This window comes from Gymnoscopelus braueri (genome assembly GCF_963280865.1).
Source record: "Gymnoscopelus braueri genome assembly, chromosome: 5".
Lineage (NCBI taxonomy): Eukaryota > Metazoa > Chordata > Actinopteri > Myctophiformes > Myctophidae > Gymnoscopelus > Gymnoscopelus braueri.
The window spans coordinates 56,411,958-56,438,733 of record NC_137606.1 but is presented as its reverse complement, the minus strand read 5'-3'; the positions used below and the strand labels follow the sequence as shown (position 1 = coordinate 56,438,733).

Below are 26,776 nucleotides of genomic sequence, written 5' to 3'. Positions count from 1 at the left end.
TAAACCTAACCTTATTATAACCTTAACCTCAGTAAAACTGTCTAAACCTAACCTTATTCCTAACCTTAACCTCAGTAAGACTATGCCTAAACCTAACCTTATTATAACCTTAACCTCAGTAAAAACTATGCCTAAACCTAACCCTATTATAACCTTAACCTCAGTAAAACTATGCCTAAACCTAACCTTATTCCTAACCTTAACCTCAGTAAAACTATGTCTAAACCTAACCTTATTATAACCTTAACCTCAGTAAAACTATGTCTAAACCTAACCTTATTCCTAACCTTAACCTCAGTAAAACTATGCCTAAACCTAACCTTATTCCTAACCTTAACCTCAGTAAGACTATGCCTAAACCTAACCTTATTCCTAACCTTAACCTCAGTAAGACTATGCCTAAACCTAACCTTATTCCTAACCTTAACCTCAGTAAGACTATGCCTAGACCTAACCTTATTCCTAACCTTAACCTCAGTAAAACTATGTCTAAACCTAACCTTATTCCTAACCTTAACCTCAGTAAAACTATGTCTAAACCTAACCTTATTTGTATTTCTTTTTATTTTGTTGTATAAACAGCTTTCCAATCCATTCGAGGCCCTTAAAAAATCCAACATGGGGCCCCAAACAATCAGGGGGCCACATGAGATCTCCTCAAATTATTAATAAAAAATATATATAAATAAACAGCTTTCCATTCCATCTGAGGCCCTTAAAAAATCCAACATGGGGCCCCAAACAGTCAGAGGGCCCCATAATATCTCCTCAAATTATTATTTAAAAAACTATATAAATAAACAGCTTTCCATTCCATCCGAGGCCCTTAAAAAATCCAACATGGGGCCCCAAACAGTCAGGGGGCCTCATGAGAGCTCCTCAAATTTTGAAAATGCTACTAAGACCGCTTCACTAGGCCCCCCTCAGTCCAGAGTAGACTTCTTCCATAGGCCACCGGCACAAAGAAGCACCATTCGTCACACCATGCTAGAGCGCCACATTTACATTTGAATGCATATCAGCACAATCTACATTGCATGAGAAAGTTAAGTTAAGACTCTTCCCCCTATCTCTTTCTCTCCACCTAAATTCAAAGGAGCTTTATTGGCATGAGAAAACATTTGTTTACATTGCCAAAGTGAAGCAAAACAATGAATGTACAAATACATGTTAACTTCTGCTTTTAGCATGTAGCTAATTACAATGTGAAAATGTTTGGGCTCTCAGGTGATCTGTAGCTGAAACCTGAGAACAATAGCCACACATTAGCCAAAATAAACTTCAGACAGCCACACATGTTGGCTTTGACATGGTAATGTATGTTTCACTTCAAATTGAATGCCACCATTCCTCCATTGGAGAGAAAGAGAGTGAGATAGCAATAATATGTGATATTATTTAATTTCATAACACTTCACTATGAATTTAACTTCTGATGAAGTAGTGAGATTAGATTGGAATAGAATAATCAGACAGACAGACAGACAGACAGACAGACAGACAGACACACATACATACATGCATTTAGTGTGTGAGGGGAGAGGTTACCTTAAGTTTGTATAGTATAGTATGTTTGAGTACTTAGAAAAGCGCCATAAAAATGCAATTCCTTATTATTATTATTATTATAGGTTAGCTTGGTATAAACTTTTGAAAGTTTGAAACTCTCTTTCTCTTTATATTTCTAAATATAATTAAGTGGCTTCCCTCTCAACCCAATTCTGAGTTGGCCTTAGATGAGTGGTTAGTGAGCCCGCCTGAGGAACTAGTGGCCCTGGTTGTCCCAGATACGATTCCAGGCCAGGCCAGCAGTGTGTTCCTGAGCAAGACTCCTAACCCCTAATTGCTCCCTGTGCACTGCACAATGTTTAAAATCTCCAATTTCTCAACAATTTGGAAAAAATACCTTATAGCTCGATTTGCTATTTTCATTCCTTTTCTTTGGTTTTCATAAAATGATTTTGTAAAACGTTGAGTTATTTTTAAACTCATGTTTTTTTTCTTCATTTTTACATTTTTGTAAAACATTTTTTCATTTTTTGCAATAATTAAAAACAAAATGTAGGGAACAAAAAATAAAGAGGTATTTACTCGCGACCCTTAAAAATTGGTCCGCGACCCACATATGGGTCCCGACCCAGGGGCCTCATACTGGGGTTTGCCTAGGGCCTCCTAATCCCTAAGCACGGCCCTGACTGTAACATCACTATTTGACGCCATTTTCTGGGTGTGTAGGAATACATGAGGAACAGAGGATCGAAGGATAAAACATTTAATTGTTTGACTTTTTTTCAGATTCAGATTTTCTATTACATAAAATGAATCGTCAACAGCATATTTAGCCAGTGTATGAAACCCTGTCTGTAACTACAAGTTGTATCGTCACTAGCCCTGAAACATGACTGTCATACCATGACAGTCATGGATCCACTTGTTCCTGGTTTTAGATTTTTTTACATTTACAACTCTCACATGTACATTAAGGTTCATATTTCAAATATAAAGTGCTTACCCACGAGCCACAGATGTAAAAAGTTGAGCCGGACCACGATAAGTATCCGTATCTCCCGTAATGTTCAATAAAAAGCATTTTAATCCGATCGGCAGCCATTTTCTATATATTTTTTTGTGATGTATCAGAGTGCAATACACCTCCCAACCAGCAGTGCCGCACAGTTGAAAGCGTCAGAGAAATTCGGAGAAAATGGCGATCGGAATAAAGAGCTTTTTATTGAACAATACTGAATATACGGGTACTTAGACCTTTGCCGGCTCAACTTGTTACATCCGTGGCATGGGGGTCAGCACTTTATATTTGAAATCTGAACGTTGATGTAGATGTAGCAGTTGTGAATGTATAAAAATCAAAAACCAAGAACAAGTGGTTTCATGACGCTTGTGACAGACGAGCGTCATGTGAACCATGGCTATATCGTCACTGTCAGGCAGAAACTCCATACTTCCACTTTTTAGTTTTTTTCGTCACGTTGCCCTGTACTAATTTACAGTGGTGGCTTATCCAACGATACTTAAAGGAGGAGTTCACCCAAAAAAATTACTTATTTTATATCAATTGCACACCCCATGAAGCCTTGAATTCATGGATTTATTTTTGTTTTTGTCGCATTCCTAAGCCAATAATTTGATGACCGTGTGTGTTTCCGGTAGGAGACACAAAGAATCTACTTTGTGTCTCCTACCGGATACACTAGTCGGTAGGAGACGGGAATCAAATTATTAGCTTAGGAATGCAACAAAAACTAAAACTAATCCATGAATTCAAGGCTTCATGGGGTGTGCAATTGATAGAAAATAAGATTTTTTTTGGATGAACCAACCTGGGGGGGGCACCAAACGGCGAAAATCGGCGAAATTTAGAAGCAGGGCTCCGCGCAGCATAAACGTGAACTTTGTACCAACCTGACACAGATGTGTTGAAACAACAGCTGGTCCATAGCATGTAGAGATAAATCACCATCCATGACTTCAGAGTCCACAGAGTGACTTGGAAGTAACGGTAAGAGACAGAGTGAGCCGCCATCTTGTCTCGTTGTTCCTCCTGAAGAGTTCAGATTAAACTTTGTTTTTACATGAAAACTCAATTTACTTTCGATTTCATCTGTGACCTATTACACTGTGAGCCAGCAGATGTCGCTGTAACCTCTCAAGCCAGGCTTTCCAACAATAGCGGAGGTTTTCATTCCAACCTGACCAGTGAGATCCTGTAACTCTATGGTGAGATCCGGTCTAGAGCCCGCCTTCTATATCTGGTGATATGCTTCTACACGTTAAACGCACGCACCGTTTCCGTATCTGGTTTAGACCCAGACCGGATCGGCAACCTGCTGTGAGTGACTGTTGTGTACGTTCTTCTTAGTAGTCATGTTTTTTTAATGTAATGTGTGTGTGTGTGTGTGTGTGTGTGTGTGTGTGTGTGTGTGTGTGTGATATATATATATATATATATATATATATATATATATATATATATATATATATATATATATCTATCACACACACACACACACACACACACACACACACACACACACACACACACACACACACACACACACACACATATATCATAGACATAGACATTAAATGAATGAGATCATGAAAAAGGACAGCGATTGTCATTTTCATGTTTTATTAACCACCCCCGCACACACATCAGGCAGGGCATTCTCCCCTCAGAGGAACAGTGAAGAAATTACTTTACAACAAACTAGACCCTCCAGAAAAACGTGAGGAAAAATCCTTGATGGAATATGCGGGGTTTTATGTGAATTTATGCGGTGAAATTGTGGGAATTTGATTTTTTTTTAAAGGTGATTTTCCTACACCCTATGGTATTGGTTCTCAAAGTGGTCCTTGGGGGGGTTCCAGGGGGTCCCCAGCATAATTTATAAATATCATAAACATCTATTTAATCACTTCAAGTAATCTTGAAAATAGTAGAACATTTTGGAATCCTTGAAACATTATAACAACACAAATTTCGTATGGGGTTCCTTGGCACAAATATTTTTCAGATGGGGGTCCACAGTCAAATACATATTAATGTAGGGGTCCTTGAGTGAGTTGAGCTATGCAAAACAGACATCATCCTTTTGTCTGCCTTTCATTATTTTCAAGACAAAAAAGCAAATCTTTGTCTTTCAATTACCGCCTTTCAATTACCATATTCAAGGCAACAAAATTACCTCATGTCATAAACTCTATAATATAATATGTCATATGTCATATCAATATATCATGTCATAAATACTTATGTGGTTTTACTGTCTCTAAAGGGATTTAAAATGCTTAGTGTTGTTCCTATCTGCTTCCATGGAATACTATTACTTTTGTCTGAGAAGTTGGTTTCCTGATACTCTTTTGAACATGGCAACGTTTCAAACTCAGTTTGTTTACAAGGAGTGCAATGGACGTTGCAAGTAGGATAAACATTAAATTGTCATTACTAAAGTCTCTTGAATTTTGTTGGAGCTGGTTATTTTAGCCTACATTTTAGGCTACATTATTGAGCAAGGGAGGAGTGTACCATGGATGAATTCGGACATCCTTACTGCCATGAAAGTCAGAAACAAAAAGTGTTCTGAGCTTCATAAAGGTAGGATCAAACTCGCCAGGTGTTTTAACAAGGGTCTCGAATCCCACGTAGCTAAACTTGAAAAAGAAAGAAACAAGCTAAGAAACAAGGTTAATGGCATGCTCCTATTAGCAGAAAAAAGTTTCCTCGATGACAAAATTGAGGAAAATAAAAGCAAACCACGAGAGCTTTGGAAGCTATTCAACAACCTACTAGGCTGCAGCAAGAAATTGAAAACCAGGTTTACAAACATAAGCCTCAAGGTGAATGACACTCTCTTCACATCCAAACATGAAGTGAGTAAAATCCTCAACATATTCTTCACGACCATAACCTCAGATTTGGTTGAAAAACTACCCCCTCACTCTGGGTGCTATGGTGAGGAGTATGTTGACTCATTTTACGAAAAACAGGGTGTACGCAAAGATGATTTTAAACTCTCCCCTGTGAAAACAGAGGAGGTGTTTAAAAAATTGAATGCTCTTCATCAACACAAAGCCACAGGCCTCGACAATATCCCCGCCAAATTTCTAAAAGACTCAGCCGCCTCCATTGCTCCAATCATTACCCACATAATAAACCTCTCCATCATACAGGGACGGGTCCCTAACGATTTCAAAAAAGCAAGGGTGACCCCTCTGTACAAAAAAGGAAACAAATTAGACCCTGGCAACTACCGCCCTATTTCTATTCTTAGCTCCATCTCGAAAGTCATGGAAAAAATAGTCTATGAACAGGTCGATAAGTATCTTGCCGAAAAAAAATCGAATCTACAAATTCCAATCTGGCTTCAGAACAAACCACTCCACTGACACATGCCTTCTCTATTTGAACGACTCTATCAAACAAGATGTCGACAAGGGCAAATATTGCGGCATGGTCATGCTGGACCTCCAGAAGGCCTTTGACACCGTTAATCACCCAATTATGATCAATAAGCTCAAAGCAATAGGTTTTGATGAGTGAACTGGATGAGATCCTACCTGGAAGGGAGGGAGCAAGTGGTGGAAGTAAACGGCACCCAGTCCCCCCCCCTCCCTGTGACTTGTGGTGTCCCACAAGGAAGTATACTAGGACCTTTACTGTTCCTGATATATGTGAATGTCAAGTCATCAGCCTGCGACTGCAAACTGTTCCTGTTCGCAGATGACTCGGCCCTGCTAGTCTCGGACAGGGACAGGCAGCAGGTTGAGAAAACTCAGCTCCGAACTCAACAAGATCTGTATCTGGCTCTCTGACAACAAACTTTCATTACACCTGGGTAAAACTGAATCCATCCTCTTTGGGTCCAGTCCTAACCTTAGCAAGGTAGAGAGTTTCACGATCAAAGTGGGTGATGATGTCATCAAAAGAAAGGATGAAATTACCTACCTGGGCTCCATCTTGGAGGAAAACCTCTCTGGTAACAAAAACGCCGAAAAAGTGAGCAAAAATGTCAACCAAACAACACGCTTTTTGTGGAGGATTGATCGTCTAGTCAGTAAGAATACTCTGAAAATTGTTGCAGGGGCCCTCATTCAAGGTCATTATGATTATGCATGCACTTCATGGTATCACAACACCTCCAAGGCCTTAAAAACAAGGCTCCAAACATCCCAAAACAAACTTGTAAGGCTACTTCTTGGCCTCAATCACAAAACCCATCTGCTCATTTTGCTAGGATTGGATGGCTTAGGGTTGAGGACAGAGTACAGCAACTTGCTATGGGCCTGGTCTTCAAGATACACCACAACATTGGGATCCCCCTGTATTTGGCAAAATACTTCCAAAATGTTAATGCAGTCCATGATCATAACACCAGAGGCAGCTCTACAAATCATGTTCAACCCAGATTTGGCTCAACTAAGGGAATGAACTCGTTCTCATGCTATTCATCAAAAATGGAGTAAAGGAGTGTAAAACCCTACTCACTTTCAAAACTGCCCTAAAGATACACCTTCAGGAGGCTGCAATTTGAAAATGGCCTAAGTCTAAGTCTTAACCTACCCCCCCTACCCCCCCCTCCTTCATTTTCCTCTTTTGTGTATATATATATATATTTTTTTTTCTCTCTTCATACCAGTAAACTGAAAGCTGATTGTATGACATTCTGTATAGTAGTGTGTATATCTATCTGCCTCTTATATTTCATCATGATTTGTGTGCATGGGGTTCTCATCTTAAACAAGCTTAGTGCTTAATGAGAGTTCCAGTTTAGTAGACCTTGTATTGTGAATTTGTACTTCCATGTACTGTTATGTACTGTCATGTACTATTCTCATGTCTTACTAAATAAACTTCATCAATCAATCAATATCTTCTGCTGCTGCCCCTGTACAGTGCCTGTGCAGCCAGCTCACGCATCATGCACGCACGCACGCACACACTATACACACTATAGACTATAGGATGCCAGGTCTACATCTTTATGTATAGCAGGGCAGGCATTAGGCTGTGTGTGTGTGTGTGTGTGTGTGTGTGTGTGTGTGTGTGTGTGTGTGTGTGTGTGCGTGTGCATGTGCGTGTGCATGCTTTCGTGCGTGTGTGTGGCTGAGCATCTTACCAAAAAGGAAATGGACCCATCAGCCATCTAGCAGCAGAGGGGTCTGTACGTAGGTCTTTACGTATGTGTCAAACCACCTCGCTCTCACTCAGTCACTTTGTCAGTCAGTTTGTCAAGATGACATTTGCATCATCCTACATAATAACATGTGAGTACTTTATTTATATCTTATTTTAGTTGGAACAACTGTATTTAGTTGATTCAGAGCTTCATAGAACACTGTGCTTTGTAATAATCTTCATTAAAATGTGTTTAAAGCCTCACTAAGTAACTTTTTTTTATATGAATAAAATGTTATTTTGTCCAATCTCTATGGTAGAGTAGTATGTTAATACAATATAACGTGATGGTTAAGATTGAATTTATCCCCTGAGCAAGCAGACAGGCTCCATTAGCTGAATGGTAAAACATTTCCGGGAAACCGGGTACAAATCTGGGTAAGAAGAGGAAAGTTATGTAGCGTTGCTTTAGCAAAATACATATTTTGTTACCAAAAAAGATAATGAAAGTGCTGGAGGGATAGTTTAGTCAGTGGTTTTAACAGGAGCAAATGGAAACTCAGGCTGAAAATTATTTAAAAATTATAATGAATGACTCAGCCTGGTCGCCAGAGAAAACGTTGTCACTGATCGTTTCAGCACAGTGCGAAAAACTGTGAAATTGTTTTTTAATCCCCAAATCATTGACTGTGAAAGTGTACATAACCGTTTAGGGTTATTATTATTATTATTAGTTATGTACTACATAACTAATAATAATAATAATAATAACCATAAACGGTTTAGGGTTAGTATCTTAATTAATGCCGGAGCTGGCCAGAGCCGACCTCCGCCTCCTGCCTCCTGCGCTCCGGTACCTAGAAGGTGTAGGCCTACCCTCACCTCAAACACATACAATACAATACCTTTTTATTTAGGCTATTTATTATTAATTAAGCTTTCACAGAAGCTTAATTAATAATAAATAATAAAATAATATAATAATAATAAAAAAGACTGAAGGGTCCGGCACCTAATAATTTACAAATTAAGCACTGCCTGAACCTCAACCTAAACATATTAACCCTTGATCTAAATTCGATCTGGTTAGAGTTTCAAGTTGTCTTAATTGTACTTATTGTTGTCTCCGCCAGGCCGAAAGGCATGGCCGAGACTATGTTTAGGACCCTTTTGGCCCAAAATGGTCCACGAGCCGCGGGTCAATCTCCCCGTTGTCACCCCGGCGTTGTCGTTAAATGCCCCGGTGATGGCACCTGCAGTGCGAGAGAGTGAGCGTGGGAAGTGTGGACGAGGAAGTCAGACCCTCTTTACTTACAGTGTTTGTGCAGTTTTTTGTCCGTAAAAGTGTAATCGTAGCCTTGAAGTGGACGTTAATCCCACATCAGAAGGAGCCACTTGCACCCTGAAATCGGATCCTATAACAACGGTGCGATTCTCCGCATTCTAGCCGTTCCTGCTAGAACAGCATTGTTTGTTGTGACCGACACGCATGGACCCGTTCCAGATCACCTTCGCTGCTAGCCATGGTTCACATGACGCTCGTCTGTCACAAGCGTCATGGACCCACTTGTTCCTGGTTTGCGCATTTTTCACATTTACAACTGCTACAGCTACATAAACGTTCAAATATAAAGCGCCGACCCCCAAGCCACGGATGTAACAAGTTGAGGCCAAAAGGTCTAAGTAGGCTACCTGTGTCTTCCGTTTTGTTTGATAAAAACGCTTTTTAATCCAATTGCCGGCCATTTTCAACTACGCGATACTATCGGTTGGGAGGTGTATTGCACTCTGATACATTACTTAAAAAAATAAAAATAAATAGAAAATGGCCGCCGATCGGATTAAAATGCTTTCTATTGAACAATACGGAAGATACAGGTACTTTTGCTCCTCAACTTGTTACATCCGTGGCTTGAGGGTCAGCACTTTATATTTGAAATCTGAACGTTTATGTAGATGTGGCAGTTGTAAATGTAAAAAAAATTACAAACCAGGAACAAGTGGGTCCATGACTGGCATGGTATGACAGTCATGTTTCAGGGCTACTTCGCTGCCTGCTTTACTGGTATTTAATTGTCCATTTGAGCTCATAAAAAGCTGCCGGTCTACTCGGTGAAGTGGACTAACGTTAAGTTGGTTGCGTGCGTTTTTATTATTGTCAGGCCACGCCCTGACTGGCACCCCAGCAACCAAAAAGAAAGGTACCATTTCAAACTGTATGTGTGTTTGTCCTTCCTTCCGTCTTTGAACAGCTAATCTCCGGCACCATAGGCCCCATCGCAGCGAAACTGTGCACACACACTCCCTGGATGCCAGAGCAGTAGTGGGAAAAAAAACATTCATTTCAGTGAGCAAATGTTTTCGTTCACGGCAATGATTCGTTCAAATGATTCGTTCAAATGATTCGTTCGCGTTCTCGTTCAGTAGAGATATTTTCTAGTGAAAAACACCATCGCGGGAGCGTTATTATTACGTTGTGTGTACAGCTCCCCCTCCCGTCCTGTGTACGGGGGGAGGCGATGGGGGGCATGAACGATAGCGTGAACGTAACAGTTTCAGGAAGTGAACGAGCTTGTTCACGTTCACGGCAATGAACTAGTTCAGGGGTCTTCAACCTTTTCAGGCCAGGGGCCCCCAAACTGATGGGGTGATGGAGCAGGGACCCCCTACCTCGTAGGGTACAGGGGGCTACCACATATATAGTATATTTATGTATAAACATGAAAAAAATGGTTGCCTGCTCCTAGTCGCACAGGTTGTCCCAGTAGTAGCCATGGTTCACATGACGCTCGTCTGCCACAAGCGTCATGGCGCTACTTGTTCCTGTTTTTGTGGAAGTGCTGACCCCCCGGCCACGGATGTTACAAGTTAAAGCGCACGGGTCTAAGTACCCGTATCTTCCGTATTGTTCAATAAAAAGCTTTTTAATCCAATCACCGGCCATTTTTTTGCAATACACCTCCCAAACAATAGGGGCGCGTATTTGAAAGCAGAAAATTCAGCGAAAATGGCCGGCGATCGGATTAAAAAGCTTTTTATTGAACAATACGGAGGATACGGGTACTTAGACCCATGCGCTTTAACTTGTAAGATCCGTGGCCGGGGGGGGCAGCACTTTATTTGAAATATGAACGTTTATGTAGATGTGCTGGTTGTAAATGTACATTTTTCAGAAAACAAGTAGTGCCATGACTGTCATGGTATGACAGTCGTGTTTCAGGGCTATCCCAGTAGGTGTGCAAAAGGACCTTTCTCTACAAAATATGTATAAACATACAATGTTATTGTGCATTCAATACTAAGCTATAAAATATGTCATGTTATGTTTAAAGACAAATACATTTTTTTGAAAAAAGTTTTTAAAAACTAAAAATATTGTTTAAACAAACAACAATTTCGCGGACCCCCTGCAGTTCCTCCGCGGACCCCCTGTTGAAGACCTCTGAACTAGTTATTTCAAACGAATCGATCATGAACGACCCATCACTACAGAGCGGAACCTCTGCCCCAAATTGTTCACATGAGCCTGTCATAGCGCCACTTTTTGCAAAACAAACATTTTGACAGTACTCATACAGATTTTGTCCAAAAATCACACAAATCGGTACACAGTATCTCTATAGTCATTAAACAAAACTAGTCATTCGGCCCCGTCCGATCTTTCATATTCCATCCTGATTGGCGAATTCTGAACATTGCTGGCCCACAATAACCTACCTGACCTGGCGGAGACCTGTTCTCAGAGGAGCACTTCTTTCTAGTTAATGAAAGATGTTTTGTCTACAAGGAGCTTATGCTGGAAGTCTTGGAAATAGAGTTTGTAGTTAGTAGAGGGTAGCACAGGTCCAAAAAATGGGAACCAAAACAGACCCGTGGATAATTGGACCGGTCTGAACGGAACCGAGAAAACATTCTACATTACTGGACCCGGCCCAAAACTGACCCGTGGATAGGTGGACCCGGCCCGAAACGTGACCGAGTCAAACTGGATCCGTTCCGAAACGAACCGAGGATAATTGAAATGTATTAGACCAGGTCCGACCGGGTCTCTAGACCCGTACTGGACCCGGAGCTCATTTATTGCTAGCATCAGCGTGGTATTCAGATTAGACATGTGTGTCAATCAGCTCCTGCTCCCTCCCGCCCCAACAAAGTAATCTCAGACGAGACGAGCTGCGTCCCGTGCATTCTGCTTTGGGTTGCAGACAGACAGAGAACATTTCGCCGACTTTATACCGTCTGTCCCCGCATATTATGTCCATTAACATGCTCCACACAGACGACGTTCCAACTTGCATCTTCTCGTGGCTTTTGTTTGCGTTTCACCTGCTAAAAAACCTCCATGGTGTTAAGCAGGGTAACCGGAAGACTCACCCCAAAACTACTCCCCTCCCATTTTCTTGTATTTGTTTTACTGAGGATAAGGTTAGAAATAAGTTAAGGGTTAGGCATAGTTTTATTGAGGCTAAGTTTAGGAATAAGGTTAGATTTTGGCACCGTTTTACCGAAGTTACGTTAAGGAATAAGGATAGGTTTAGGCATAGTTTACTGAGGTTACGTTTAAGAATACCAGGTGAATACCACCGGATTTGCCCTGGGGCGACTGTGTTTTGGGTGAGCATTTTGGTATTCGTTAACAGCAGTGCAGTGCGCTTGAGATTGGCTGTGTGTTTCAATCGGCTGTTAACATTAAACTATCCAAGAACAGGCGATATGGATTTGGGAGCGTAATTACAACGCATAGGTCTCATTTTAAAACCCAAGGTTAAAGAGATTTAATATAATAATAATATATCCTCACGGGTCCATACGGTTCCATCCATTTCAAATGGATCCGACCGAGAACCGTGGCAATTGGAACTGATCCGACCCCTGCCCGAGGGACGAGTCAATATTTCGTCCCCGGGTGGACCCGTGCTACCCTCTAGTTTGTAGGCCTACAATAGACGGCTAGTTTGCGTTTGTGGTAAAAACATGATCTCCTGCCTCCAGCCGTTTCGGCCTGGCGGAGATAAGTACTCTTCTATGGAATATCCCTATGATTACTGGGCACATATTTGTTTTTGACCACATAAAGCTATTATTAACTCTCGCTCTCTCTCTCTCTCCACAGTGGTGTATCTCCTCGTCTGCTGTGTACCCGCTCAACCAGATGGTAAGACAACTTCAATGCATTGCATTATGGGTAGTGTAGTGTGAGACAAGCCATCTGATGTGACTCCTGAATCAGAATCAGAATAGTTATTGTCAAGTCACAGGTTTACAGGTGTGAAGTGGTTGAAATTATTTTATTTGATGTATATTTTATATGTATATTCTATTTATTCAGTCCCCCCCCCCCCTCCCCTCCCCTTCTTCTTCACACATAGTGTGTGGGGAGGAATGCATTGGCATAATGACTAAATTAGACTGATGATAGGTTCTTGTTTTACTTATGATCCTAGATGACTATTTTTATGCATTTGTTGTATTACCTTGTGTTGTCCTTGCTTACTGTAAATCGCTCTGGATTAAGAGTGTCTGATAAAGGCCTAAATTGTAAAGTGTAATTGTAAATTGGTGAGAAAATGGGGTAAAACACAACAAAAGAAAAAATAAGTTGATTCTGGGATTTTCATCCGTACCACAATCCACCTTGACAAATACATTAATGTATAACTGTTATGGATACATAGAAAGTGAACAGGCAATATTGTCAATTTGAATAGTCTGTATTAACATGTATGTACCTGTTATAAGTTGTGATCACAAGATGAATAACTCTTTAAAAATGCAATAATTCTTTAAAAATGTCAAGTCTACTGATATGCCATTTGAATTGTTGACCTATATTTACACCTATACAGGTGACTTCTTCACTGTACACACCTGATCTAAGTCATCCTTACAGTATACTGTATTGTATATTATATTATATTGTTATCTATATTTACTAGTGTTATTATGACCTCTTCCAGTGTCAGTGAAAGTCAGTCCAGAAAGATCCCAGCACTTTCAGCGAGAGTCCATCTCACTGAGCTGTGAGGACCAGGGGAAGCCTGTGTCCTCATGGTCTGTGAGAAGAAACACCAGCAACATGGCTAGGAATGGAGCCTGTGTTATATGGGGAAAAACTGAAGGTATGGAGGAAGGGATGGACGGATGGACGGACAGACAGACAGACAGACAGACAGACAGACAGACAGACAGACAGACAGACAGACAGACAGACAGACAGACAGACAGACAGACAGACAGACAGACAGACAGACAGATACTAGATATATTTGACTTGAAATCCCTCTTTCTTTTCCTTGTGATTCTGTTTAGGACAACCCTGCACCATAGAATCCATATATCGCTCAGATAGTGGAGTGTACTGGTGTCAGTCCAAGACAGACGAAGTCAGCCGGAGCCGGTCCATCAACATTACCATCTCTGGTAAAAATCAATATCATTACATCAATATAATCATTATATTTTAGTGGGTAGACAGTCACATACGATCATCGTTAACACAGCAGAGGTATATGATGTCACATTATGTCTATGTGTAGCAGTGTTGTGTTCACAAGTCATGGGTGCGATGCCATTAGTCCAACAGCACGCATTATAACTAACCCCAACTCTACTCCCAACCTCACACTAACCTAACATTTTACTGACTATTGGGACATAGGACTAATAATGGCCAGTCCCCAAGTTACGTGACTATTTCAGTTTTCTTACTTTTTCAGGTTTTTGTTTAGTTTTGCTTTGTTTGTTCAAGGGGGGGGGGCTATGGAGCCCTGGAGTGGACATCAAGACAAAAACAAAAAAAAACACACACACACACACACATTGAGGCAGCGTGATCCATTCCTACGTTTTGGGTAATATGTGCGCACAAATTACGCAATTCATTCCCACATTTTATTCCATGTTGTGTGTTTGTGTGTTTTGGTTGTCAGTTACAACCAACTTACAGCAGACTAATAGTCCAACTGCCTCCAAACTTGGCACAAATATCGCTCATAGAGTTAGGGTTAGGGTAGGTGTTTTTTTTTGGGGTGTTTTTTCAGTTAGGACAGGGGCCAAATACCCAAAGGGCGTTAATTAATTTCAGCACGCAAGATAATTTTATATAAAGAGAGACAGAACAACAGACCATTCATTCCAGCCGCCATGAAATCTTATATCATATCTTATATCTCAATTAAACCCAGTGTATAAGCCCAATTCATAATAGCCAAATAAACTGCATAGTTGCGTCAAGGTCCACTATGTCCGGTTGGACGATCTGAATCCTCAGTGTTAATTTATCCATTACCATATCAAATGTAACTGAATTGAGAGTTAAATTACCAGTGATGATAATAATGTACCTACTACACTGGACTATGAAAGGCAAAAGGCTGACAGTCCACTGGACGATCTCCCTGAATTAAACACTACATAAACACCTTAATAAATGTTTCAATGGTGTCCAGTGATGAGCTTAACAGAACCTGGAGAGTATGGGCCTATCTTTTTGAAAAACATTTTAAAATAGTTCAATTAGCCGATCTACAGTACAAGCTCACAACTATCGATGTCGATGTAGATCAGCTAAGATCTAGATCAGCTACTTTCACTTTAAAAAAATGTTTTTCAAAATAGTAAAAAAAAAAAAGCCCTAAAAGTTTAGGCATGAGGGGTAAGGTGGTGCACAACATAGGGCCCTATGTGTAATAACCGAACACTAAGCCTTTTTAAGGAGAAACCGATATGGATATTATGCTTACTTATTTTCAATATTTATGCGTCATAACGCATGGATGACCTTAACTTGCACGGACTCTCTGACCACTCTGCTCACTGCATGAGTAGGCTGTATGTGTAACTCAAAATAATAAGACTGCTGTGTTTTCCAAGGCAGACAGAGGAAATCATGCAAAATTATGGATTCAATTTGTACCAAACTGTCACCTCCACAATAACAAGTGGGGATCGTTAATGAAGCATGGTGCTAAAGTGTGCTGCTTTCGTAATGTGTGCACGCTAATGAACCAAAACCTGGGAATCAGTTATCTTGTGGCCATTTGAACACTCAAAATAGTAAAACATGACCTCAATAAACGGCACATGAAGAAGACAGACATATATATGTTAACTCAACCTGCTGTAGGTTCTATAGATGTTCATAACTCACTGCTGTTGGTTCTATAGATGTTCATAACTCACTGCTGTTGGTTCTATAGATGTTCATAACTCACTGCTGTTGGTTCTATAGATGTTCATAACTCACTGCTGTTGGTTCTAGATGGAGAAGTGATCCTAGAGAGTCCTGTACATCCTGTGACAGAGGGAGATAAAGCCACATTCCACTGCTTGTACAAAGACCAGACTGGTAAACCATCCTCCGACCTCCCAGCTGATTTCTATCCAAACGGATCCCTCTTCAGGACTGAGTCTACAGGACAGATGACTATCCACCATGTTAACAAGGCTGATGAAGGATTCTACAAGTGCAACATCTCTGGCCATGGAGAGTCACCAGAGAGCTGGATGGAAGTGACAGGTGAGTCTTGAACTGTTGACCTTTAACACCATGAGAAGATAAACCAGTGTTTGGATGCTGAAATACATGAATTGTTCGATTTACAGATCCATCTTCTACCACTGATCCAACCTCTGAGTCTGTAGAACCCCCCCTCATCACTCGGAACCAATTGATCATTAAGATACTGGTGGCCACGCCTTATGTGATTTCAACCTTCCTCTACTTCTCTATACTGAGAGACAGAGCTAGAGCTAGAGGTGAGACAATATGTTATATAAACACACCTTAACCTGTGTCCAGCACACATAAAGGGACATATTAATATGTGCCCATCATACTGATACTCATAATTAACTATTCAGTATAACCATCATTACAGCTGATGCCTCTCTCTCTCTCTCTCTCTCTCTCTCTCTCTCTCTCTCTCTCTCTCTCTCTCTCTCTCTCTCTCTCTCTCTCTCTCTCTCTCTCTCTCTCTCAGCTGCAGCCGATGCCAGGAGGAGGAGGAGAGACATGAATGATGTCATCATGGAGGTAGCCGTGTAGCCAATCAGAAGTGTTGGAAGTGATAGTTCAGCCCAACGCTGCCTGTCACACACACAGCTGTGAGAATGGAAAGAACATTATTTTACGAGAATCTAGTCCTTCTCCCCCCCCCCCCCACACACACACCCCGCACACACACACACACACACACACACACACACACACACACACACACACACACACACACACACACACACACACACACACACACACACACACACACACACACACACACACACACACACACACACACACACACACCAGTGACCACCACCATCCTTTGTCTCTTAGCTGTAGTTTCGGTTTTACTCACACAGTCAGAAGTGAGATGAAAAAAACATCCACCCATCCTGTAGAGAAAACCCATTAAACTATGTCAGGGTTTTAGCACGAGGCTCCATATGACACGTGACCAGAAAAAAACACACAAACCAGGTGAAAATAATAAATTAACACAATTAAATAAAATGCAACCCATGTGTGTATGTGTGTGTGCGCGCGCGCGCGTGTGTGTGTGTGTGTGTGTGTGTGTGTGTGTGTGTGTGTGTGTGTGTGTGTGTGTGTGTGTGTGTGTGTGTGTGTGTGTGTGTGTGTGTGTGTGTGTGTGCGCGTGCTTGTGCGCGTGTGTGTGTGTGTGTGTGTGTGTGTGTGTGTGTGTGTGTGTGTGTGTGTGTGTGTGTGTGTGTGTGTGTAGACACGTATGATGTTGTCCATTGGTTGTGTGTGTCGCTAATCTTCTCTGTTCACAGAGATGGATTATGATTTGTATTTAGTTTTCCTTCGGTTAGATTTTGTCTTCTTAGTTTGAGTGGTTTTGCTTTGTGTTTTTGGTTTGTATTTTGTGATAATTGTTTGGGTTTGTTTCTAAGTGCAGTTGTTTATTTGGTCTTGTTTCTAAAGTGTAGTTGTTTATTTGGGCTTGTTTCTAAAGTGTAGTTGTTTATTTGGGCTTGTTTCTGAAGTGTAGTTGTTTATTTGGGCTTGTTTCTAAAGTATAGTTGTTTATTTGGGCTTGTTTCTGAAGTGTAGTTGTTTATTTGGGCTTGTTTCTAAAGTGTAGTTGTTTATTTGGGCTTGTTTCTAAAGTATAGTTGTTTATTTGGGCTTGTTTCTAAAGTGTAGTTGTTTATTTAATGTTGTTTAAACCACTGGTTCTAAAACATTAATGGAAAGGACCCCTAAATGATGTATTTGTCTGCAGGCCCCCTCATCTGAACATATTTTGTGCCAGGGATGTCCATACAAAATTAGTGTTGCTAAAATGTTCCAAAATGATCCTATTTTTTAATTTTTCTTATTTTGAAAATAGCAGATATAAAGGCTTGTGAGCTTGTAGATCAGCTATTTTCAAATAGCCGATATATATATATAGGTTCAAAGTGCTCATGTGGCCTATAGTGGCTTCATTTGGGCTTATTTTCATAGACCTGGTTGCTTGCTTCTCTCGCACAACCTGACAACACGGTGTGTTGGGTGGCACGCATGCAGGCAGGCAGGCAGGCAGGCAGGCAGGCAGGCAGGCAGGCAGACAGGCAGGCAGGCAGGCAGGCAGGCAGGCAGGCAGGCAGGCAGGCAGGCAGGCAGGCAGACAGACAGACAGACAGACAGACAGGCAGGCAGGCAGGCAGGCAGGCAGGCAGGCAGGCAGGCAGGCAGGCAGGCAGGCAGGCAGGCAGGCAGGCAGGCAGGCAGGCAGGCTGCAGGCAGGCAGTGATCTGATTCTCCAGCCTCCAAAGCCAAAGCCTCTTCCTCTCCGCCTCCATATGTCTTCCCTCTGGTGGGGGCTGGAGTCTGTATCCTTCTGCTGATCCTGGGTCTGTTTCTGTGGAAGAAATACAGAGGTACACACACACACACACACACACACACACATACACACACACACACACACACACACACACACACACACACACACACACACACACACACACACACACACACACACACACACACACACAGTATATTATATACCGTAAGTAGGATAAGTAAGTAGGATTATACCTGGTAAAGGACTGAGTTAAACAACTGAAACTGAACCACTTACTGTAAACCTAGATCATTAATTAACCGGTGTCACTCAGGGGTCTATGCTAGGCCCCATCCTTTTATATTCCGATCTACAAGCAACTTGACGTGTTGTGTTAGAATTAAACATAATCTTATGTGCAAATGTTGGCCTAATGGTGGCGCTATCTAGAGGAAAGGCACAGAACTAAGTAGGGCTCATCCTCCGGAGAGTATGATGTTACACAGACAATTCCAGATAAATCTAGGCTGTAGTTTTTGAGATATGTTGGTGGGAGTAAAGTGTTGGACAGACAGATTAACATCACCATCCTTACAGCCATACCACTAGCAGAGTTTAAAATGATTGATGTGGTATCAGTATAACTGGATTATTGAGATATTTCTAGTGCTTCAATAAGTTGCCTGATCTGTCACTGAGATAAAGTCAAACTCAACACAAAGAAACTCATGATGTACTATCCTACACATGAGGCACCAACACTCAATGGCCTTTGGAGGTTGACAATGAAACAATGTTGTGACCAGTTTTATCATGAGGCCAAAACTTGTCTAAGTATCGTGGTGTTATGTGAATCTGATCGGAAGTTATGTGCATTTTTGTGACATGCCACACCCCAAATCGGTCTGAAAAATGTATCAGTGCTTCTTCGGCTAAAGAATCTACACTGTAAAGGTCGGTCTTAATAGCTGCTCGAGATACCCTGCTGACAGACAGACAGACAGACAGACAGACAGACAGACAGTGAAAACACCTACTTGGTAATGTTTGGTAATTATTGTCATTATTAATTGCTTGGTACTATAAGCTGATGATGATGTATGTTTCTCTGCTCTAGGCCGTAGGACAGACAGACAGAGTGAAGACGTGACGTATGCTGATGTGAGAATAGCACAGTCAGCTCGACCCAGGCAGAGGAGAGGTACAGTCGCTCTACACTCACACTTATACATCTTCATCTAAATAGTAAGGAAACATCAGTGCTGTCACTGTGCTGGATTTAAGACCAGCTCAGAGCTAGCTTGTTGACTATACACGTCAACATTTCATTTTATCCTTGTGTTTATTTTTGATATTTTAATATAAAAAGAAAAACAAGGATGTAATAACTTTCAGACGGCAATAAAAAATTACAGCAGAGCTTTTGCAGTAATAGTGGTGTGTAGTCTGTCTCCTCCTGTTAAATGTTCACTACCCCCCTGCATCATAGACCAGGCACCATAGATCATCTAAATCAGTCCCTCTGATTGTTTGGTTCGCTTTTTTTCCAGACCAGAGCTCTGCAGGACAAGACATCTACTCCAAGGTGAAGATCAATACAGGTCAGTTACTGTGTTCTGTTCAAAGTGCTCTAACATGGAGAGGTAAATGTTTGACTCAATCTTTCCATCTGGTTCCCCATCACTCAGGTCCCTCATTGCTTGCACCACAACACATCACTGAAACACTGTCACACATCTTGAATGGCTGTTATGCGTACAAAGGGATGTAGCACGTCATGACAGAATAGTGGAACTCATAGCAAAGGACATATTAAGATATCATTGCATCTACAGTGAATGTGAGAATTCAAACATTCCTGTGTCATTTCATCCATGTTCCATCTCTGTGATCTCTGTGAACCCAGACATCTTTGACAGCTAATACACCAGATGTTGTGGTTGATGAGGTGTCTGAATTAGAGATAGCCTGCACCTTTGACCTTAGCCTAGAGGAAGCCTTTATGAGCCTTTAAATACCAACCACTCCTACATACCATCTCAGAGCTAGGTTATAGGTGCAGACTATTTGTTTTTATATTTGATAGGCTAGGACATTATACCCACAGACTGGTTGTTACAGGGTTTCAACAACTTGGGGATGCCCAAAGCAGGCAAAAAGGCTGGCAAAGTATTGTGCTGTCTCTGATATGATTGGCAGCCGCCATATGGCGGAGACGCCGTTACTGATACCCATAGAGTACTGAGTGATATATTGTTACTTATACCATAGAGTACTTATACCATAGAGTACTGAGTGATATATTGTTACTTATACCATAGAGTACTTATACCATAGAGTATACTGAGTGATATATTGTTACTTATACCATAGAGTACTGAGTGATATATTGTTACTTATACCATAGAGTACTTATACCATAGAGTACTGAGTGATATATTGTTACTTATACCATAGAGCAGGCATCTTCAACAGGGGGTCCTCAGAGTTACTACAGGGGGGGGGGGCATCCAATCTTTGTGTGATAACTTTGTTTACATTAACCACTTGAACCCTATAGCATCCCTGTTAGCAGAGTTAAAAACTGCAACGATCTCTGCATGAGAACTCAGATTAAACACATAATAATAGCACAGAACTGCGGGAGAATAAAACAATAATAAACGTAGACTGAGACGTGACCTTTGCTTCACACACAGCTACTCAAGCTGCCCTCACTCAGCAGTGAGCTTCTTTATTGAACACACTCAAATCAGGTGGCATGCGGCTCAATCAAAAAAGTCAATCAAATCAAAGCATTAATAAACAAAACAAATACATTCAACATTAACGTTGCCATCTTATAAAAAATAAAACAAATAGTTACAATTTGAGAGCCGATCTACAAGCTCACAACGCCTCACGCTGCGAGGCGTTGTGAGCTTGTAGATCGGCTATTTTAATATCCCTAAATATAATATTTAGGGATCTTTAACAACTAGTCCTATTAAGAATCCTGATGATAGTGCTGTCTAAATATAGCTTTAATATATCTATGAAGCTATATATGAAATTTATGAAAGAGTTTAATCTACAACACAAAATTGCTTTAGTCACACTATCAATATTACCAGTACCCTAAAGCCAGGGGTTGCCAGTGTAGTCCACACACACACACACACACACACACACACACACACACACACACACACACACACACACACACACACACACACACACACACACACACACACACACACACACACACACACACACACACACACACACACACACACACACACACACACACACACACACACACACACACACACACACACACACACACACACACACACACACACACACACACGTGAGGGATATGAGGGGAAATCTGAAAGGGTTTCACCACCACCAAAAGAGCACACTCACACTCTAGCACAACACACAAAACATGGTTAAAATGCACACAAGACCATATTATTCACTCAAACAGCCTTAAAGCATGCAGGCACAGCAAACGGTTACATGCCAAACCCCAGAGACATGCCTAAACCCCCAAGTGAGACCAGCCACCTGTAGGACGTATGTATGGCCCACCCGGACTATAACTGGCAAGGAAGTAATTTGATTTAACTGAGCCCTCTTAGACACACAATGACCTTGGTTTGCACAAATATAAACAAAACAGCAGGGGCACAGAGCTCCTCCTCAGATCAAGAGAGCCACACTAGGAAATGAGAGGCCATGCCGTCATCAGTGCTCCCTGGCTGGTCCATGAGCAACACGCCACTGAACCGTCATCAGGAGAGCACAGCAGCAGCTCTGCATGCAGACTGGCATACGAGGCTGTACGACAGGTGGGGGGAAAACAACCTACCCCACCGTCAGATGCCATCAATGACCTTCCCCCACACCTACGACACACCACCAAGCAAAACACAAGCCAGCCAGCTACACGACTCAAGGCCAGGTGCGGCTCCCTTTTATTCAGCCAGCAGCCAGGTGTCTCAGCTGTCCTGAATAGGAGTGATTAAGGGGCGTTACACAACTAGGGAAAAGCTCAACCCACTACAATACTGAGTGACATGCTTATTGTATCATGATGAAGATGTATGCTCTCCTTTATGTGGACGTGAATAAATGGTTGTGTGTGTGTGTGTGTGTGTGTGTGTGTGTGTGTGTGTGTGTGTGTGTGTGTGTGTGTGTGTGTGTGTGTGTGTGTGTGTGTGTGTGTGTGTGTGTGTGTGTGCGCGTGTGCGTGTGTGTGTGTGTCAGGCCGTAGGACAGACAGACAGGTTGAAGATATAACGTATGCTGCTGTGACTGTGAAGCAGACAGAGAGACACAATAAGAGGAGAGGTACACTGACACTCTATTGTTATTATACAATAACTCTACACTGAGCTCACTCACATAAACAATAATACAGTGAACACACACGTATTGTGTACTCAGTTGGTGTTTCATCTTTCTGTGTGTGTTTATTGTTTAAACTTGTTTGTTTTGTGTTGTTTATTTCAGATCAGACTCCAGCAGATCAAGCCATCTACTCCATGGTGAAGATCAACTCAGGTCAGTTACAATGTAGACAGATTCATTTTGCTGATGACTCACTGATCAGCCTGGTTTACTAGCATTTAAATAGACCATAAAGTAACTTGTGTATTTAACGGGTAGTCAGTGCAGAGAGCACATAGAGTCAACATAATCAGTGTTCCTATAGCATCAGGCAGGAGTTTAGTCTTATTATTATTATTATTATTATTTTATTGAGCTTCTCTGCAAAAAAAACAGGCTTAGGCTACAGTTGTCCTCAGGCATTCTAACATAAAATGCAGCCTATAAGAAAAAGCAGCCTCATTATTATTTTACTTTTGGCCAATATAATGTAATGATGCATTGCCCTACACGTCCTCTGCATTTGGCATTGTGGGGCGGCAGTGGCTCAGGGGTAGTGCGGCCGGATGGCAACCGTGAGGTTCCCAGTTCGATCCCGGTTCCCCCAGAGTTAGTGTAGAAGTGTCCTTGAGCAAGACACTGAACCCCTAATTGCTCCCGATGAGCAGGTTGGTGCCTTACATGGTTTCCTCCTCCATCGGTGGTTGAATGGGTGAATGTAATGCACAGTCTATGTAAAGCGCTTTGGATAAAAGCGCTATATAAATGTACCATTTACCATTTAAACATGAATTATGATAGTCAGTGACCTCTGGAAGTTGATAATAAAACAGTTTGACCATTAATCAGTTATTCTTGGGCCAATAATAAACATGTGGTGTTATGTTAATGTGTTGTGTGACAGGTCAGTCTCACAGACAGGATGTGACGCATGCTGCTGTGACTGTGAAGCAGACACCTCAACACAGGAAGAGGAGAGGTACACATTATTATTATTATAGTAACTAACTCTACACTAAATGTGTTTGTAGGTATTCCAGTCACCTATCAACATTTCTAAAAAGAAAGAGTTGCACTCAGAAAAAGGTCAATTTCCATAATATTCCATACTATTTCATATAATATTTGCTATATCAAATTGTCCATTCAAACCTGAAGGTATTTTGTGTAAAAAGCCACATTATGGACTATTGAACTGTGTGACACTTTCCTTTTATAAAATAACTCAACACTCACATAAACAATAATACTGTGATCACACACTATTGTGTTGTTTAGTTGTTGTTTACTATTATTATTTCACTGTAGTAACACTTGATGTTTGTTATGTTTATGTCAGACCAAACTCCAGCAGATCAAGCCATCTACTCCATGGTGAAGATACACTCAGGTCAGTTACAATTGTACACAACTATATACACAGTACACACACATGTTACAATGTACACAAGTATATGTTAGTTACTATAGATCGTTTTCAAACATATTTTTTCTTTTATTTTATATGAGATGACAAATGTTGGGCACATATTTTTTAATATTTTATTTGATGTTTGCCCACTATTGTAATAGATTTTTCATGAAGAATAAGGCCTTCTAATAACATATATATACTATATGTGTGGTTTAAGGCATATGAGACTGCTCCCGAGCAGACGTGAGTTTGAGTGTATGTCTGCCAAAGCCCTTTCTGATGCCCTGGTATGTGTGTTTATCAGTGAGACAGACAGACAGACAGACAGACAGACAGACAGACAGACAGATCACTACATTAATGCAGATTACACCACATAAGCTAGTTCTTAGGGGGGAGGACAAAGGTGCTCAAGCACTAAAAGCCCCCCCCCCCTGCACATGCCTGTTGCCCCTTCATATCCTGTAGCTCAGGACGTGAGGTTGCAACATGGCATGCAAAGGCTATTTTTGTATGTATAGAAACTAACATTGACCACAAATGTTCATCTGTTTTCTGAGAACAAGGTCTGCAGCCAATCAGCTCCCTGGTCTACGTAGCTGTTGCTTTGTGCAAAGCTGATGTGGTTTTAATGTGTGAAAAAACATGACTTCTGTCCTCTGCTGCAGGCCTCACCATGTCAACTGTTTGATGTCTGGAAGTACATACAGGACATAATGAAAGACCTTATACTATATTATATTGTATTATTATTTTATATTATATTTTACAAACATAACTGTATCCATGCATTAGCGGAGTCTGATCAACATGTTGAATCTGTGATGAGACTATGACTGTGCGTGCGTGCGTGCGTGCGTGCGTGCGTGCGTGCGTGCGTGCGTGCGTGCGTGCGTGCGTGCGTGCGTGAGTGCGTGAGTGAGTGAGTGCGCATTTTTTGTTTTTATTGTGTAACATTGTGTGTTGTGTGTGCTATTGTGTAACAGATGGAGATGTTTGAGTGCAAGAAGAGAAGAAGAATTCAACATGACAAGTACAAGGTCACTGCTTGCAGCCACACACATCTGCTAGTGCAGACATATCTGGAAATTATTTAAAAAATCCCTTAAAAAATAGTATACTTTCAAACATGTTTGGGGTCATTTTAACGTCTACTTTGGCTTTTGTGAGCACCTCAGGCTCAGACAGTTTTTAATTTGCTTGATTCAGTATTTAGATATTTGATATTATCTTTATCAGACACGCCCCCTTCCTATACAAACCTTCCTCCCCAACCTTCATCTGTTCTGAGTTAATTTTGACAGCAAATTTTGTTTTAGTTTAGTCATAGTCTTTTAAATAAAATTCCATTTAGTTTAGTCATATTTTAGTCATCTGAAACGTTTTAGTTTTAGTCTAGTTTTAGTCGACTGAATATCATAAGATTTTAGTCGACTAAATCTACAGTTGATTTAGTCGACAAAAATGTATTTTGGCGGTGCCTTGATGGCGTCATAATGGCAGATGTTACACTTGGTTGCATGCTGAAAATAGCTGATCTACAAGCTTACAACGCATCACAGCGCAATGCGTTGTAAGCTTGTAGATCTGCTATTTTCAGAGCGCAACACCCGAGCGCAACCAAACATAAAATGACTTGTCTTTTAGTTCTAATGGATCTCTTCTCCACTAGTCTTAGTTCTACTGGATCTCTTCTCCTCTAGTCCACTAGTTTCTTGTTGGACATGCGTTCGTGGCAGGTTATGATATGGGCTTTAGACAGCAATACTTCCCCCTCTTCTTACTGGTACAGTGTGACGGCACGGAATCTTTTATATTGTTAACAGTGTTGTAAAATATTGTCATTATATAGTGTTTATATTGTGTTTGATAATGTTGTAAAATAGTGTCACTATTGTGTTTATATTGTCTTTAATAATGTTTGAAAATAGTGTCGTTGATAGTAGTGATTTTCACCTTGGGCTATGGGATCTAGTGAAGCAGAAACTCATGTGACATTCGCAGGAGCATTAACATTTCCATGGTAAACACAAGCTTCACCAATCAGAGACGTCGCTGCTACACTTTAGGATTGTGGGTAGTGTAGTATTTCTCCATGACATTTGTAAATGAAACTTGTTTTTCTTAAAACTATATTGATTACATCCAGACATTAAAATAGATTGATTACATCCAGACATTAAACTATATTGATTACATCCAGACATTAAACGTTTAACTTTCAGCACATCACTGTTGAGCTCAATTATTAGCCCAAAGCCCGACAAATATGTGATCAATTCGGTACGACCCGGTCCGAGCTTCGGGTCGAAATCTTAAGCTCTCTCGTGTGTGTGTGTGTGTGTGTGTGTGTGTGTGTGTGTGTGTGTGTGTGTGTGTGTGTGTGTGTGTGTGTGTGTGTGTGTGTGTGTGTGTGTGTGTGTGTGTGTGTGTGATGTGCGTAGCGCATTGTTTTCATATTTACTAGTTTTGAATGACAGATGTAAAAATGACTATTTTTGTATTATGTGCTCCTGTAAAATGTGCTTATTGCATAAAGTAGTTTAATTATAGAGT

General features: G+C 41.0%; 2 protein-coding genes across 2 annotated transcripts in view; one reads left to right on the top strand and one right to left on the bottom strand.

The window, feature by feature from the left end:
- LOC308085052 (uncharacterized protein) overlaps positions 1 to 3,554 on the bottom strand; it is a 41,263-nt gene extending 37,709 nt beyond the window's left edge. Inside the window, exon 1 of the mRNA XM_080428079.1 lies at positions 3,421 to 3,554. Coding sequence (XP_080284205.1) covers positions 3,421 to 3,541 — 121 coding nt within the window. The 5' untranslated portion in view covers positions 3,542 to 3,554. The remainder of the gene's footprint in view (positions 1 to 3,420) is intronic.
- A 5,262-nt stretch (positions 3,555 to 8,816) lies between these two features.
- LOC308086008 (uncharacterized protein) lies at positions 8,817 to 16,714 on the top strand (the record flags this gene model as incomplete). The annotated part of the gene is made up of 7 exons (XM_080429325.1): positions 8,817 to 8,931; positions 12,750 to 12,791; positions 13,594 to 13,755; positions 13,946 to 14,056; positions 15,897 to 16,154; positions 16,241 to 16,393; positions 16,618 to 16,714. 7 exons carry the CDS (start codon positions 8,817 to 8,819, stop codon positions 16,680 to 16,682), a joined length of 906 nt encoding a protein of 301 aa, XP_080285451.1. The 3' UTR covers positions 16,683 to 16,714.
- Positions 16,715 to 26,776: the final 10,062 nt, after the last annotated feature.